The following is a 14,771-nucleotide window of genomic DNA, read 5'->3' on the forward strand; positions in this document are numbered from 1 at the left end:
AAGACAGTAATATAATGTGATCAGGTCACTAAGAACTTACCCTCAGTTCTTTCTGTTGTGACTCATTGGCTACTACTAAAAATGAATTTCAGTACTTATGCATTTCTGCCTTTTGAAAATTATTTGGTAATGGGTGTCCCCTCTCCCACATTTTGCTAATAATGAAAATAAAATAGATAATTTAAGAGATTTAATTAAAAATAATGCCAAAAAATAATAAATACAAGTAGTGAAACTCATTTGCATATAACACATCCTAAAATGTTCAAATTGGGTGGGTCATCATATAGCTCAATTCATGGATTTTGGAAAAAGATTGCTTTAACAGGAGAACATAATTCACTTTATGCAAGTGTTTGTGCAAACTAATTTGGAAGACATTTAAGAATTAAATTTCCTAATTTCAGATAGACAGATTTCAGGTATACATACAGTTAATACTTGTGATGATATTCTTACCTTTCCTCACTTAGTGTGTAACTCTACAATGATACATTTCAGATCAGCTGTGTTTGTTTATAAAGTGATTTCTTGTATAAAGAAAATAAGTTCTCTTGTCATATTAAAATAAAGCTACAACTATTTGGGGTTATAAGGATAGTTAATGTGTATGACATTGTGGGAAAGCTAAACTTGGTTCTGTTGTTAAGGGAAGTTTTTAAATTCAAAATGTTATGAGAATTATGCTAGGAGTGGGAATGATAAACCCAGGGGAGATTATATAATAAGGGCAAGATGGCGCCTTTGTCTCTTTGTAACTTAAACTCAAGTTGGGAAGGCAGGAATAATAAATGCAAGTCAAGGCTATATGTGATTGTCATTCTGCAAAGTATATGGTGTAGGAGTTGAGTTTAGTAGTAGTATCTAGAATGGTAAGGAAAGGGATAGGAAAAGGCAGTGCAGTACAGAGTTCATAGTAATCACTCATAATTGTCAAGTGAATAAAAGCAAGATGGGAATGGCTGAGAGGATTAAGATGGGCGTGGTGAAGATATCTGTGCAAGCTGGGAGAGAGGGAGGAAGATGGTAGAATGAAGAGCAATATGAAAACTTATTTGAACTCAAGGCTGATTTACATATGTTAGATCTTTGAAATTTCTCCTGGGGAGTAGTATGAAGTGAGCTTAGTTAGATAGGGAGGTGGGAATGATGTGAGTCAAATATTTACGAAGGACTTCTGTGTTTCAAATGGTGCTTTTGGTACTTAAATGCAGCTGTGAACATGGTAAACCAAAATCCCTGCCCTAAAGGAGTTGGTGTTGTAGTGGGGGAAACAGGCACTACATTAAAACAGAAGAAACCTCATACTGTTAAATACTAGGAATAAAATAAGATGCTATTCTTATATCAGAGGAAGTAACATTTGTGTTATCATCTTACTATTTTTAAGGGGCAGTCGGTGAAATATCTATGAGGAGTAGTACTGTATTCTAAGAAGGAACCTTTAGGTGAAAAGGCCAGAAATTAGCTTGGACTGTCTGAGGGACAGAAAGAAAGCAGGTTTCAATCCCAGTCTGGATGCGTACAAGAGACAAACAATGATGTTCCTCTCTCACATCAGTGTTTTTCTGTCTCCCTTCCTCTCTCTAAAATCAGTAAACATATCCTCACCCGAGGATTAAAAAAACAATATAAAAAGAAGGAAGAAAAGCTGTTAGGTTGGTAGAACAACAGCTGAAGCTACATCTATATACATTGATGTGTAATGATAACCAAGGCTGTAAGTGGAGAGCGAACGAGGTGCAGAAAGTTTCCATTTGTGTGTATTCTCCTAGAAAGAGATGTATGTGCTCTCATATGCACACAGTTTTTGGAAGGATGTATAAAGCTTAGCAATAGTTGCCACTGGGGAGAGAGAGAGCTAATTTTAGTTGTATATCTCTTTGTATTATAAAAAAATTTCCCCTGGATGCATATATTTTTCATATAAATTTAAAATGTTCTAATTAAATGAGCTGAAATCCATCATTCTGTATTTCTGTTGGTCACAAGTCCAACTTTTTGGAATTGTGCAAAATAAGATTATTTTATCTTCTGAGTTTTCTGATATTTTGAAATAAATCACTATGGTCCTATGTAAGTCATCTTTTTTTCTAGAGTAACTAAAATACTTCCAATTAACTGTAACCATTTCTTGTGTGCCATAGTATCTAGAATAGCTTTTCTTACTATCCAACCTGTTTATAATGATTTATGAATGTCCTTCGTATGGCCAGGTGTCTCATACCAGGCCTTCCTTTGGAAACATTACTTGTGTCCTAGCCTGAGAGATTGGTTGGTTGACATTAATAATCATGTCATTCCTTGGTTCTTTGACCTTGCTAAGACTAAAACTCTTTTAAGTCTTTTTCCACATGTACTCTCTGACCTAGTCATGATTATCTTTGTGTTGACATGGATTAATCAACATTCTTTAAATATAGTTCTTCAGCAAGTTGCAGATGGGCACCTGTACATTTTGATAGTCACCTTGCTGCAATATTCCTCTGATTTTTCTTTTGTAATTTCTTTTCAAAAGAAATAAGTCCATTCAAGCATGATGTCATGCTAGAGAGTTAAGTGCCTGCTTTTGCATGTCTCCTTAGTTTTCATGGCAGGGGCACCGGGGAAGCCCGGTACTTCTAGCCCTGGCTTCCACACCCTGTTCTTTGCTGTCGACATTGTATTATTTACTAAAGCAAGTCTTTTGTTAAAAACACTTGTGGCTGTTTCTTGCTATTAATTGAGGCCTCGTAATTCATTAATTTCTTCAAAAAGTTCTCATCCTCTTATTGCTGTGGCAGTCTGCTCCCACACTTAGGTATTGTAATCTCTTGGAAGTGTACCACAACTGTAAAATATTGGCCATATTTTAATATCTGGCCATGCTTTTTAATTCTTTTACCTTACTCTTCTACCTTTCTTTTCGGTTTCCATCAAATTTACTCTTTGTAGGCGCTGATATCTTGTCCCTACTGGTCCTGCAGTTTGTCAGCATCCTTCAGACTTTACTCCCTTATCTATTGTCTGTGGATCTCTAGGTCAGTCACTTCAGCGTTCTTGGGAATACCTTCAATTTTCTCAACCCCTTGCCATCTACCCTTCTTGTCCCACCCAGCTTGCTGGAGTTGTTTCCTCTAGTTGCTTCTAGGCAGCTTAATGCTGCCAGCAGAAGTAGAATAAGTGTGCTGATGAGCTTGATTATAAATTAGTAATGTCCAACGTTGGGCAGCAGCACTGAAGATTTACAGTTCACTTTCATTTGTTTCCCATCCTTGAATTTTCTTTAGGTCTTTTACCCTGTCTCTTCCCCCAGCTTTCAACTAATTATATCAGAGAGAAATAGAGGTTAAAAGAGACATGGTTGTTTTATTTTGAAAATTAACTGTGCCTTCACTAATTTATACCCCTTTCTCTCAAGATCATTCCCTCAGTCTGTTGTGGTTCCATACTTCTTCTGTGATGTAAACACCTTATTTGCTCACCTGCTGTATTTATGATGAAGGAGGGGAGCAAGATATAGAATGGCTTGCATGCTGTAATTACTATATCTAAAAAGGAGAGATCTCTGTTTAAGTCCTATACACAAGTACACAGTAGTGTTAGAAGAGTATAGACTGAAGCTTTAATAGCACTTGTCTCCGGATGGGCTGAATTATAAACTGTTTTTTTGTTGTTTGTAATTTATTTTTTTCTGTTAATATGAAATGCTCTTGTGATGAAAATTTGATATTTTCTCCAAATTTTCTGTATGTGCTTATATCCTTTTTATTACAGACATTTTATTTTATTGTCAAGTTGTGGGATATGTCTTGCCATCTCTGTCTAGCAGTTCTCTGATTTCTGAAATGGACCTTTTTCTCCCCTTGTCCCCTCCCCCTCACCAATATTATATTTATAATGTTTTTTCATTATAAGAACATTATGTGTTCTTCAATCATTTGACCATGTAATGACTTTCATTACAGTTTGTCAGGATTTTCTTTTCATTTGCTTGTTTACAGTAGAATGGTTGAGGCTTAGGAAAGGGCTCCGTCACCTCAGTATTTTTAGCACTTCATATGTAGGGATACCATGCAGATGAGCACAGATGCTCTTAAATGTCCACTGAAAGAGGAGCACAGATAGGAATGGTGCTCCAAGTGCTTGGACGTCTCCAGGTAACTTTCTGTTCTTGGAAAAAATTGCACATGGTACTAATTTAAATCAAATCTAGTATGCAGTATGTTGTAAGACACGAGCGTTTCACCTAAGCACTGCTTTAGCTGTCATTCGTGTATTGTCAATTCCTTTCCCTTTTTTACTTGGTTTTTATATGGCTGCCACACATACTAGTGAATTGACTGAATTATGGTGGCAACAGGCCTACATTTGGGGAAAGGGTTTTTATACATTTCTTTTAAGGAGCGTTTGAAACAGATTATATTGTACTCCAGTCTTGCAACGTAGCCTATAGAGTTACCTCCTTGAAATACAAACCTATGTGTCATAGTCTAAAGCCCTTTTGTGGCTTCCCTTTCCCCCTTATGCCCAGGTGCACTTGTGCATACCAGACTTTTTGCCTTTGGATTCTTCAGAGTCATTGTGGCTACCTTTGTTAGAACATAACTAGGAGCTCAGAGAGAGGTGTGCTGTGATGTGGAGCAGAGTGTATGTACCTTGCATTCATCAAAGATATTGCTGAATGTATACCAAAAAAGATTGAGAACCACTAATCTATAAGATAAAATATGTTTCTCTTCAGGAGAAACATGGCCTGTGGATCTAGCCACTGCTTCCTACTTCACCTGTTGGCTTCGTTCTGCCTTACACTTTATACTTGGGTAATGTTGAATTGTTTATAGTTTCCTTGCACATACAGTTTTATGTTTTAGTCTCTGTGCCTTTGCCGAGGTCTTCCTACAGATATATTCTTCAAAAACTACCAGATTTTGCCGTGCGTAATGAGCTCCTGTGTATACTGCACACCCACGTTTTTGTGTGCATTACACATGGGATGATTCTACCTACGGTATATAATCGTTAGACGTGGTAAAATACAGTGCTTTTCTTTTAGGAAGGATTCTTTGTATTCCTTCCCTCCCACTAAACTGAGTTACTTATCCTACTCTTTGCTGTTACACTGTACATATTTCTATCCTTGTATTTACTCCATTATGTTGGAGTTACTTTTATAGCAAAATTATATTTTGGATAATAACTGTAAGCTTTTTAAGGGCTGTGGGCTCAGTTTTATTTTCTTTTTATCTTCAGCACCTGGCATAGTACATGGCACTCCCTTCAATAAATATTTGCTATACCAAAGGTACCTGAGGATATGGGGGAGTGGGCAGTCCATGTAGAATATACCTGTAGTTTGTAGGCATCCTAAGTTTAAAAAACAACTTTCATTTCAATTTATGATTTCTTTTTATTTCTTTGCATGCTTTCTTGGCTGGATGGTAACAGAGAAGAAGAAAATGAGGTAAGTATAATAATTTAACTATTTAGTCATTATGGGATTGAAAATATTTAAAATTTTGCTGTCATTTTGCTGTCATTTGGAATGTGATATGAAGTAATAGTTTTTGTTTAATTTTGGTTTTGGATCTACAGTAACTTACTCCAGAGGGGGATATTATATACATCAAGAAAATGTGTTTTTAAAGTTTGGTGCTTCTAGAGCTTTAGGCAAGGTAAAGGAAGCTGGCAACTCTGGAGACAGTTTCTTTCCTGTTTTTACATATTGAACTTCAGTGTAAGATTTAATTGGAAAAGTGGATTCTGTTTTCTTCACAAGTATTTGAATACCACTGCTCTATATGATAATGCATGTGAAGATACTTACTTTCCCACTCGAATGGTTACTATATAATTTTGAAAACTGATTTTAGATTTTACCATGTTGGGGGGAAGACTATTCTTTTAAATAGCCAGAGTTGATTAAAGAACATCAATTAGAATGTTTCAAATGGCAAGTGTACCATCTCTAATTTAGATTTGAGTTTGTTGTAGATGTTTTTGAAGTTCTGGTCTGCACTCTAGCACAGGGGTGTCAAACTCATTTTCACCAGGGGCCGTATCAGCCTTGTGGTGGCCTTCAAAGGGCTGAGTGTAATTTTAGGACCCTATACATGTAACTACTCCTTAACCAGGGGCAAGGAGCTTGGTGCTGCCGCTGGGTAGAAACAAGGTGCCGGGCCCGATAAAACAAGGTGGGGGGCCTTGTGTTTGCCACCTGTGCCCTGGGTTATGCATTTTACTTCTAAAGCCCACCATTTCCTTTGGTGGTTTGGCAAATAATGGAGGGAGATGTCATCTTTTTAGATTATACTTTGTAGTTGTCGCTAATACAGTAGGATCAGACTGTAAATCAGCATGGCCTGGGTGTGTGGGGCCTAGGCAGAGACAGTGGTGGTATGCCAGGGCAGAGTAGTTTCCCAGAAGTCAGAAAGGCCTCATTTGGTTAACCTCATCTGTCAAATGAATGAGATGGGAGGCTTGGGTTATGGAAACTCGGGTGGGTACTTAGGGCTTTATTCTCCAAATATTGGAATATGTTTGAAAATTTTGATAATAAACAGTTATTTTAAATGTTTATGTACTTATTGAAATTTATATTGTTTGTCATTAAAAAAGGGCTTTCATTTCCCTGACATTTTAAACTATGCTACTAGGCATTTGAAAGTAAAACTTTATTATAGTAGTAACAGCTTCCTTTGTTCATTTATAGGCAAAGATTGAAAATGTGCAGAAAACAAGTTTCATCAAAGGACCAATGTTCAAAGGTGTTGCTTCTAGTCGGTTTTTGCCCAAAGGCACCAAGACAAAAGTTAATTTGGAGGAGCAGGGACGACAGAAGGTGTCATTCAGCTTCAGCCTTACAAAGAAAACTTTGCAGAACAGGTTTCTGACTGCACTTGGCAATGACAAACAAAATGATACTCCAAACTCTCCAGCTGTACCTCTTCAAGTAGACTTGACTCCTAAAATTAAAATGGACATTGGAGATACCGTATCTACTGCAGAAGAATCTTCCCCACCAAAGTCAAGGGTAGAATTGGGCAAAATTCATTTTAAGAAACATCTGCTTCATGCAACATCCAGGCCACTGCTAGCTACGTCCACAGCATTGGCATCACCTCCCCACATAGTACCAGCAGTCTTAGCAGAATCAACAACTGTGGACTCGCCACCCTCATCTCCACCTCCTCCACCACCTCCACCACCCCAAGCCACAGTACCCTCACCACCAACACCAATAACAGAGCCAGTGGCCTTGCCACACACACAAATTACAGTTCTGATGACAGCACCAGTAGATGTAGCGGTTAGAGCCTTGAAGGAACCACCAGTTACAGTTGTACCAGAATCTTCAGAAGTAGACACTAAACAGGACTCTGTATCGATCAGTTCAGAAGAACACATAGCTCAAAATTTGAATGAGCAAGCAGATATTCCCTCACAAAAAGAAGATTCCCATATTGGGAAGGAAGAAGAAATTCCAGATAGTTCTAAGAATAGTCTGGGCTCTAAAAAAACAGGTTCTAAGAAGAAATCCTCACAATCTGAAGGCACCTTTCTTGGTTCAGAATCTGATGAAGATTCTATACGGACTTCCTCAAGTCAGAGATCACATGATTTAAAATTTTCAGCAAGCATTGAAAAGGAAAGAGATTCAAAAAAGAACTTTGCACCTTTAAAAAGTGAAGATTTAGGGAAATCTTCACGATCTAAAACAGAAAGAGATGATAAATATTTTAGCTACTCGAAACTTGAAAGAGAAACTCGTTATATATCCTCTCGATGTAGATCAGAGAGAGAACGAAAACGAAGCAGATCTCGTTCTAGATCTGACAGAGGCTCTAGAACTAGCTTATCTTATTCCCGGTCAGAACGATCCCATTATTATGACTCTGACCGTCGCTACCATAGGAGTTCCCCATATCGAGAGAGGACACGCTATTCTCGGCCCTATACAGATAACAGGGCACGAGAGAGTTCTGACTCTGAAGACGAATATAAGAAGACATACTCAAGGCGTACCTCATCTCATTCCTCCTCTTACAGAGATCTGAGGACATCATCATCCTATTCTAAATCTGACCGAGACTGCAAAACTGAGTCCTCTTATTTAGAGATAGAGAAAAGAGGAAAGTATTCTTCAAAACTAGAAAGAGAATCCAAAAGGACTTCAGAAAATGAAGCAATGAAAAGAAATTGTTCCCCCCCTAATGAACTAGGATTCCGAAGGGGATCATCATATTCCAAGCATGAAAGCAGTGCTCGTTATAAATCTGCTTCTTCAAAATCTACACCCAAGTCTGACAAATTTAAAAATTCTTTCTGTTGTGCAGAATTAACTGAGGAAGTCAAACAGTCTCATTCTTTTAGTTTACAGACTCCTTATTCAAAAGGTAGTGAAGTAAGAATGACTAGTAAAATTCCTGAAAGAGAAAAGACTGGGTCTCCACCTCTATCAAATCGATTAAATGATTCACCTACTTTTAAAAAGCTAGAAGAATCACCTATTTTTAAGTCTGAATTTATAGGACATGATAGCCGTGATAGTATTAAGGAATTAGACTCTTTATCTAAAGTGAAGAACGATCAATTAAGAAGTTATTGTCCCATAGAATTAAATATAAATGGATCTCCTGGGGTAGAATCTGATTTGGTAACATTTTACGCTTCTAAAACTGACACGGTCTTGATGTCTTCTGATGATAGTGTGACTGGATCGGAGGTATCCCCTTTGGTCAAAGCACGTAAGCTTTCTTCAAATGGATTTCAAAATATTGACAGATGCAAAGAAAAAGACTTGGATGATACTTGCATGCGGTGTAGTAAGCCAGAAAGCCCATTTAGAGAAACAGATCCTCCAGTGTCACCACACCAAGATAAAATCATAACTTTGCCAGTTACGACAGTAGATTACTCTAAAACAGTAGTTAAAGAACCAGTTGATATGAGTGTGTCTAGCTGTAAAACCAAAGATTTGGACATATACTGTACTTCAAATGACAGCAACCCTTCTTTGTGTCATTCCTCAGCTGAAGATACTGAGCCCTCAGTTACAAAGATTTCTTCAAATAGCTTTATGAATGTACATTTGAAATCAAAAACAGTTATATGTGATAATAGAAATCTGACAGATCAGCACTCAAAATTTGCATGTGAAGAATATAAGCAGAGTGTTGGTAGCACTAGTTCAGCTTCTGTTAACCATTTTGATGGTTTATGTCCACCTGTAGGGAGTTCAGGCATTGCTTCATCTCTTCAGAATCTTCCACCAGGAATGAAAGTGGACAATTTAGCTCTCTTGCAGTGTGGAGGGAACACATCTCCAGTTTTGGACGCTGTACCGAAGAGTAAAAGCGCAGAGTATTTGAAGCATGAAGAACAAGAAATAATAGAAGTGGGTAGTGGCCTTCCTGATTCAGGAAGGGGGTTTGCTTCTTGGGGAAACAGGCATAATAATGGGTTATCTGGGAAATGTGTGCATGAGGCTCAAGAGGATGGGAGTTCTATATTGCCTGATAAAAGAGGAAGACCAGAAATCTCTTTAGATGAAGAAGGTGGAAGAGGACACGAACATACTTCTGATGATTCAGAAGTTGTATTTTCTTCCTGCGATTTGAATTTAACCATGGAAGACAGTGACTGTGTGACATACACCTTAAAATGTGACAGTAGTGGCCATGCTTCAGAGATCGTGTCTACTGTTCATGAAGACTATTCTGGTTCCTCTGAAAGTTCAAGTGATGAAAGTGATTCAGAAGATACAGAATCTGATGATAGCAGTATTCCAAGAAACCGTCTTCAGTCTGTTGTGGTTGTGCCAAAGAATTCTACTCTACCCATGGAAGAAACGAGTCCTTGTTCTTCCCGGAGCAGTCAGAGTTACAGACACTATTCTGACCACTGGGAAGATGAGAGATTTGAGTCCAGGAGACATTCATATGAGGAAAAATTTGAGAGTATAGCAAGTAAAGCCTGTTCTCAAGCTGAGAAGTTCTTCCTTCATAAAGGAACAGAAAAAAATCTAGAAATTTGTTTTCCCCAGACTAGCAGAAAACAAATAGATAACCACCTGACTGAAATTGCTCATCCCCAGAATGATGGGGTTGATAGTACAAGTCATACTGATGTGAAATCGGACCCTCTAGGTCATCTGAATTTTGAGGAAACACTGAAAGCCAAAATAGCGTTTAGGCAAGAAGAGCTGCCAGTTTATTCTTCTGATGATTTTGAAGATATCCCGAATAAGTGTCGGCAACAGACCGCTTTCCCTAATAGGCCAGATAGTAGACTGGGGAGAACAGAATTGAATTTTTCTTCCTCTTGTGAGATCTCCCGAGTGGATGGTTTCCATTCATCAGAAGAGCTCAGAAACATAGGGTGGGACTTCTCGCAACAAGAAAAGCCTACCACCACATATCAGCAACCTGATAGCAGCTATGGAGCCTGTGGTGGACACAAGTATCAGCAAAGTGCAGAACAGTATGGTGGGACACGTAATTACTGGCAAGGCAATGGCTACTGGGATCCAAGATCAGCGGGTAGACCTCCAGGATCTGGGGTTGTATATGATCGAATTCAAGGTCAAGTACCAGATTCCTTAACAGATGATCGTGAAGAAGAAGAGAATTGGGATCAGCGAGGAGAATCTCAGTTTTCAAGCCAGTCCAGTAAATTTTTTCTATCCCTTCAGAAGGACAAGGGGTCAGTGCAAGCACCTGAAATAAGCAGCAATTCCATTAAGGACTCATTAGGTGTGAATGAAAAGAAAGATCTTTCAAAAAACTTAGAAAAAAATGATCTGAAAGATAGAGGGCCTCCTAAAAAAAGGAGGCAGGAATTGGAGAGTGACACTGAAAGCGATGGCGAGCTTCAGGACAGAAAGAAAGTTAGAATGGAGGCACAGCAGTGTGAGACGGCAGCGCCCCCGGCGCCAGCACTGGCTGGGCCTTCCTGCGTTATGGAGGACTTCAGGGACCCGCAGCGGTGGAAGGAATGTGCCAAGCAAGGGAAGATGCCTTGTTACTTTGATCTGATTGAAGAAAATGTTTATTTAACAGAGAGGTAAGTGTAATTAATAACCTAACAAATTTTAATCTCTTTCAAATTAAAAAAAGGCTGCTTAGCAGAGATAGACATTTTATTTTTATTTTACTTTTTAAAGACTTTATTTGTTTTTAGAGAGAGGGAAAGGGAGAGAGAAAGAGGGAGAGAAACACCAATGTGTAGTTGCCTCTCACGCACCCCTTACTGGGGATCTGGCCCGTAACCCAGGCATGTGCCCTGACTGGGAATCGAACCAGCAACCCTTTGGCTTGCAGGCCAGCACTAAGTCCACTGAGCCACACCAGCCAGGGCTAATTTTTTAAAAAAGATTTTATTTATTTTAGAGATAGGGAAAGGAAGGGAGAAAGAGACATAGAGAAACATCGATTTGTAAGAGAAACATTGATTGGTTGTCTCTTGCACTCACCACACTTGGGGACCAGGCCAGCAGTCCAGGCACCCAGGCATGTGCCCTGACCAGGAATCAAACTGGCAACCTTTGGCTTTGCAGGATGACGCTCAACGCACTGAGCCACACCATTCAGGGCCAGAATTTTTTTTGATGAGGTAGTGGTTTGCTGTAGATAAGGTAAAAGACTTTATTTTAAAGTTAGGTCCCATCAGAAATATTTCCAAATTAAAAAACTCCTTTTTTTATATATAAAGCCTCTTAGAGTTAGATTCATTTACATCTTTTTTAAGTTAAAAATTACATTAAATATCAAATTAAAAATATCTAATATTTAAGTTAAAAATATCGAATATTTTAAATATTCCTTTTTAGGGATTGAATGAGTAGACTGATGCAACTTACTGAGTCTTTGGAAAAAATAGAAATGAAGCTAATTGGTTCAGTGCCTTGGTTGTCGTCTCCAGTGTATTGGAGATAAGAATGCATATAGATTTGGTTGCTAGAGCCATTTTGGAGTGGGAAACATTTTTACATATTCATTATTTTTAAGTGCCTCTTGCTGGATGCTTGCTATATGCTTCTTGCTATGGGCATTTAGGAGCCACCAAGAAGATACATTATTGTAAAATAGTATGATTGTAGTGAAAAAAAATTTTTCATATGCCTAATGAAAATAGACTTACCTGAAAAAAAAAATTGTTCCCATTAGTCCTATTTTGGCCTTCTGGGGCAATACATAATAAAGCTACTGCTGATTCTTCAAAATTATAGCTCCTAAGTACTTGTAAATAGATATTTTGTTTTAGTCATCTTCAGGCTAAGCAATAACTCATTAATGAATGATATCTTCAGTTGATTTATTGTTGTTACTCAAAAAGAATTATTCCTGTTACTCAAACTTAGTTGAAACTATCACGACGCTCTTTAGGTACCTTATAAAAGTAGGACTGGCATAGAATGTAGTTGAAGATGAGAGCCAATGAGGAGATTAAGGAAGACAGCTACTTAGAGCTCTGTGCTGTCTACCATCTGAGAGTTGAAGAGTAAAGCATGATTCCCTGATTTTAAAAAGGAGATCTTAGTTGGCCATCCTTGTTTGTTTCCTTTTCCCCCTCTTCGACAAGGGTGCAAAAATAAGAGTTGAACAAAAAGGCCGATAAATAGTCACATTTTCACTTTTGCTTTGCAAATTCTGGCATAGGTTTTCATGAACCCAGTCGGTTTTAAACACTCCCCCTTCTCCCCTAATAGTTTGCCTGCATTAAGAAAGTTTAGCCCTCTGAAGCCTTACCTGATTATTTTATAATTATACTTCATTCTTTTTTAATTATTCATTTTTCTTTTAAATAGTATTTGCACAAATGTGGTGTTACTGAAAGAGTCTCTGAAAGATTTGATTGAGTTAAACTCTTAATTAAAAACCTTTTTAGCAACTCTTTCTTAGCCTTGCATTTCAACTACTATTTGTTCATCCATGAGGACTGATTTTTAAACGTAACTTTAGCTAATCAGCCATGCCACTACTGGGTACTCATAAGTTTTCCTGTTTTTCTCCTGAACCAGATATGAGTATTAATATTTGAAATTGCTAAAAATTCTAGGCTTAGTAGATCTGGACTAGGAAATAAGGGCTGAGTACAAGATGATAGACTTGAACTCACCCTATTCTCCTATTTACCAGGGCTAAGGTTGCCTCTTTCATCTTTTTTGCAACACAATTTGTAGTGGTTTTAGTCTCATAAATTCTAGTGATTAGATTTTTTCTTCGTTTTGAATGACTCAACCAGAATCCTTACAAGTGAAACTAATGAGATTTAGCAAATTACTTGATTGTGTATGTTGTATTGTTGCCAGGAGATTTATTTAACCGGTGCATATAAAACTTTACCCAATAGAAAGAAGAATAAGTCCCATCGGGATATTAAGCGAATGCAGTGTGAGTGTGCACCTCTTTCTAAAGATGAGAGAGCTCAAGGTGAAATAGCGTGTGGGGAAGACTGCCTTAACCGTCTCCTCATGATTGAGTGGTGAGTAAATGAGAGTGTTCTGCTTTTGTTCAGCTTCTATTAAATGTCTTGAAATAGTAAACAGAATTATTCGTGGAGAATAAAATTTAACCTTTTTCCTTCTACTTATTGTTGAGTGTTTATAAGCAGTAAAATGTCTTTCCCTGGCATTGTGCATTAGGTTATAGTATAGGTTGTAAATGCTCTGTAAAGTAGCCCTAAAATGCTAACAAAGTAATATTAATTTTTACCCAATCTCCTTTTATGTCTTGTAATGTTCATGTCCTGAGAGGTAAGTGGTGGTATTTTTTAGCTTTCACTGTGAAATGAGATAAAAGCTAACATTTCAAAAACTCATAAAACAAAATGTCTTCCTCTCTCAAATCTCAGTCTGTTTGTAGATTATCTGGAAAATTATCTGGAAAAATCTGTTTGTAGATTATGTGGAAAATTATCTGGAAAAATTATCTTTCCAGATAATTTTTTTGTCTGTGCCAACATAGGTAAATATTTACTCTTTATGAGTTGAAATGAAATCTTACTGTATGTAGTTTTGAAAACTTTGTTCTCCCCCTTGCCCTTCCCCCTCCACACATGCTTAATAAATATGTTGTAAAGACCTGTTCAGAGCTAGACATAGAGGCCTACCTACATCGTCCCATTAGCTGCATTACGTACTCCATTCACAGCTAACCCCTGAGTATTAATCTCCTATTGATAGACATTTGCTTTCATAATTTTCTTACAAACGGTAAACATCTTTACCTTTAAAAATATGTGATAAATGTTTTAACATGAAAAGAATATTAAGGTGATTTATAGTGTAGGTACCTTATTTTTAGCGTTAATGAAGTGTTTTCTTTCAAAGCTCAGTTTTTGCTTTTGCTCATATTATATATAATGTTATAAAAATAAAACATTTACGTCAAAAAGTACGAAAGAGAGAGCATCTTTGGTATCCCCTTCCCTAAACTGAAGAGAGCGGGATAGATGGTGTACGTGTAAGAGGAGGAGACGCAGAGCTAGCGCCCTTCTCCCAGTGGGGCGTTGTTGCCCTAGTCTCTGCAGTCCTCTGCTGTTTCTTGCAACCTTGCTGAGAGCTAGGAAGTACAGAACTTCTTTCTTCTTGTTACTCCCGCACTGAAACTTTCAGTAGTTTTCAGGATTGGGTTCAGATGGAGGAGCCTGATATCCAGAGCCCTTCATTGTAAAGCGGCAGCCTGCTTTCCCACATTCCAGCAGCCCATCTTCTCTTCAGCTGTCCTGGGCAGTGCTAGTTCCGTCCCTTCAAGCAGGCCTCGTTTCCTGTTCCTGCACGCAGGCAGGCT

General features: G+C 38.0%; 1 protein-coding gene across 1 annotated transcript in view; it reads left to right on the forward strand.

Moving 5' to 3' along the window:
• Positions 1–14,771, forward strand: part of SETD2 (SET domain containing 2, histone lysine methyltransferase) — a 97,916-nt gene that overhangs the window by 23,131 nt on the left and 60,014 nt on the right. The window contains exons 2-4 of the mRNA XM_028518093.2: positions 5,428–5,443; positions 6,692–11,043; positions 13,333–13,464. Of these exons, the coding sequence (XP_028373894.1) occupies positions 5,428–5,443; positions 6,692–11,043; positions 13,333–13,464 (4,500 nt within the window). The remainder of the gene's footprint in view (positions 1–5,427; positions 5,444–6,691; positions 11,044–13,332; positions 13,465–14,771) is intronic.

The sequence above is a fragment of the Phyllostomus discolor genome, chromosome 7, assembly GCF_004126475.2.
Source record: "Phyllostomus discolor isolate MPI-MPIP mPhyDis1 chromosome 7, mPhyDis1.pri.v3, whole genome shotgun sequence".
In the NCBI taxonomy this organism is placed as follows: domain Eukaryota; kingdom Metazoa; phylum Chordata; class Mammalia; order Chiroptera; family Phyllostomidae; genus Phyllostomus; species Phyllostomus discolor.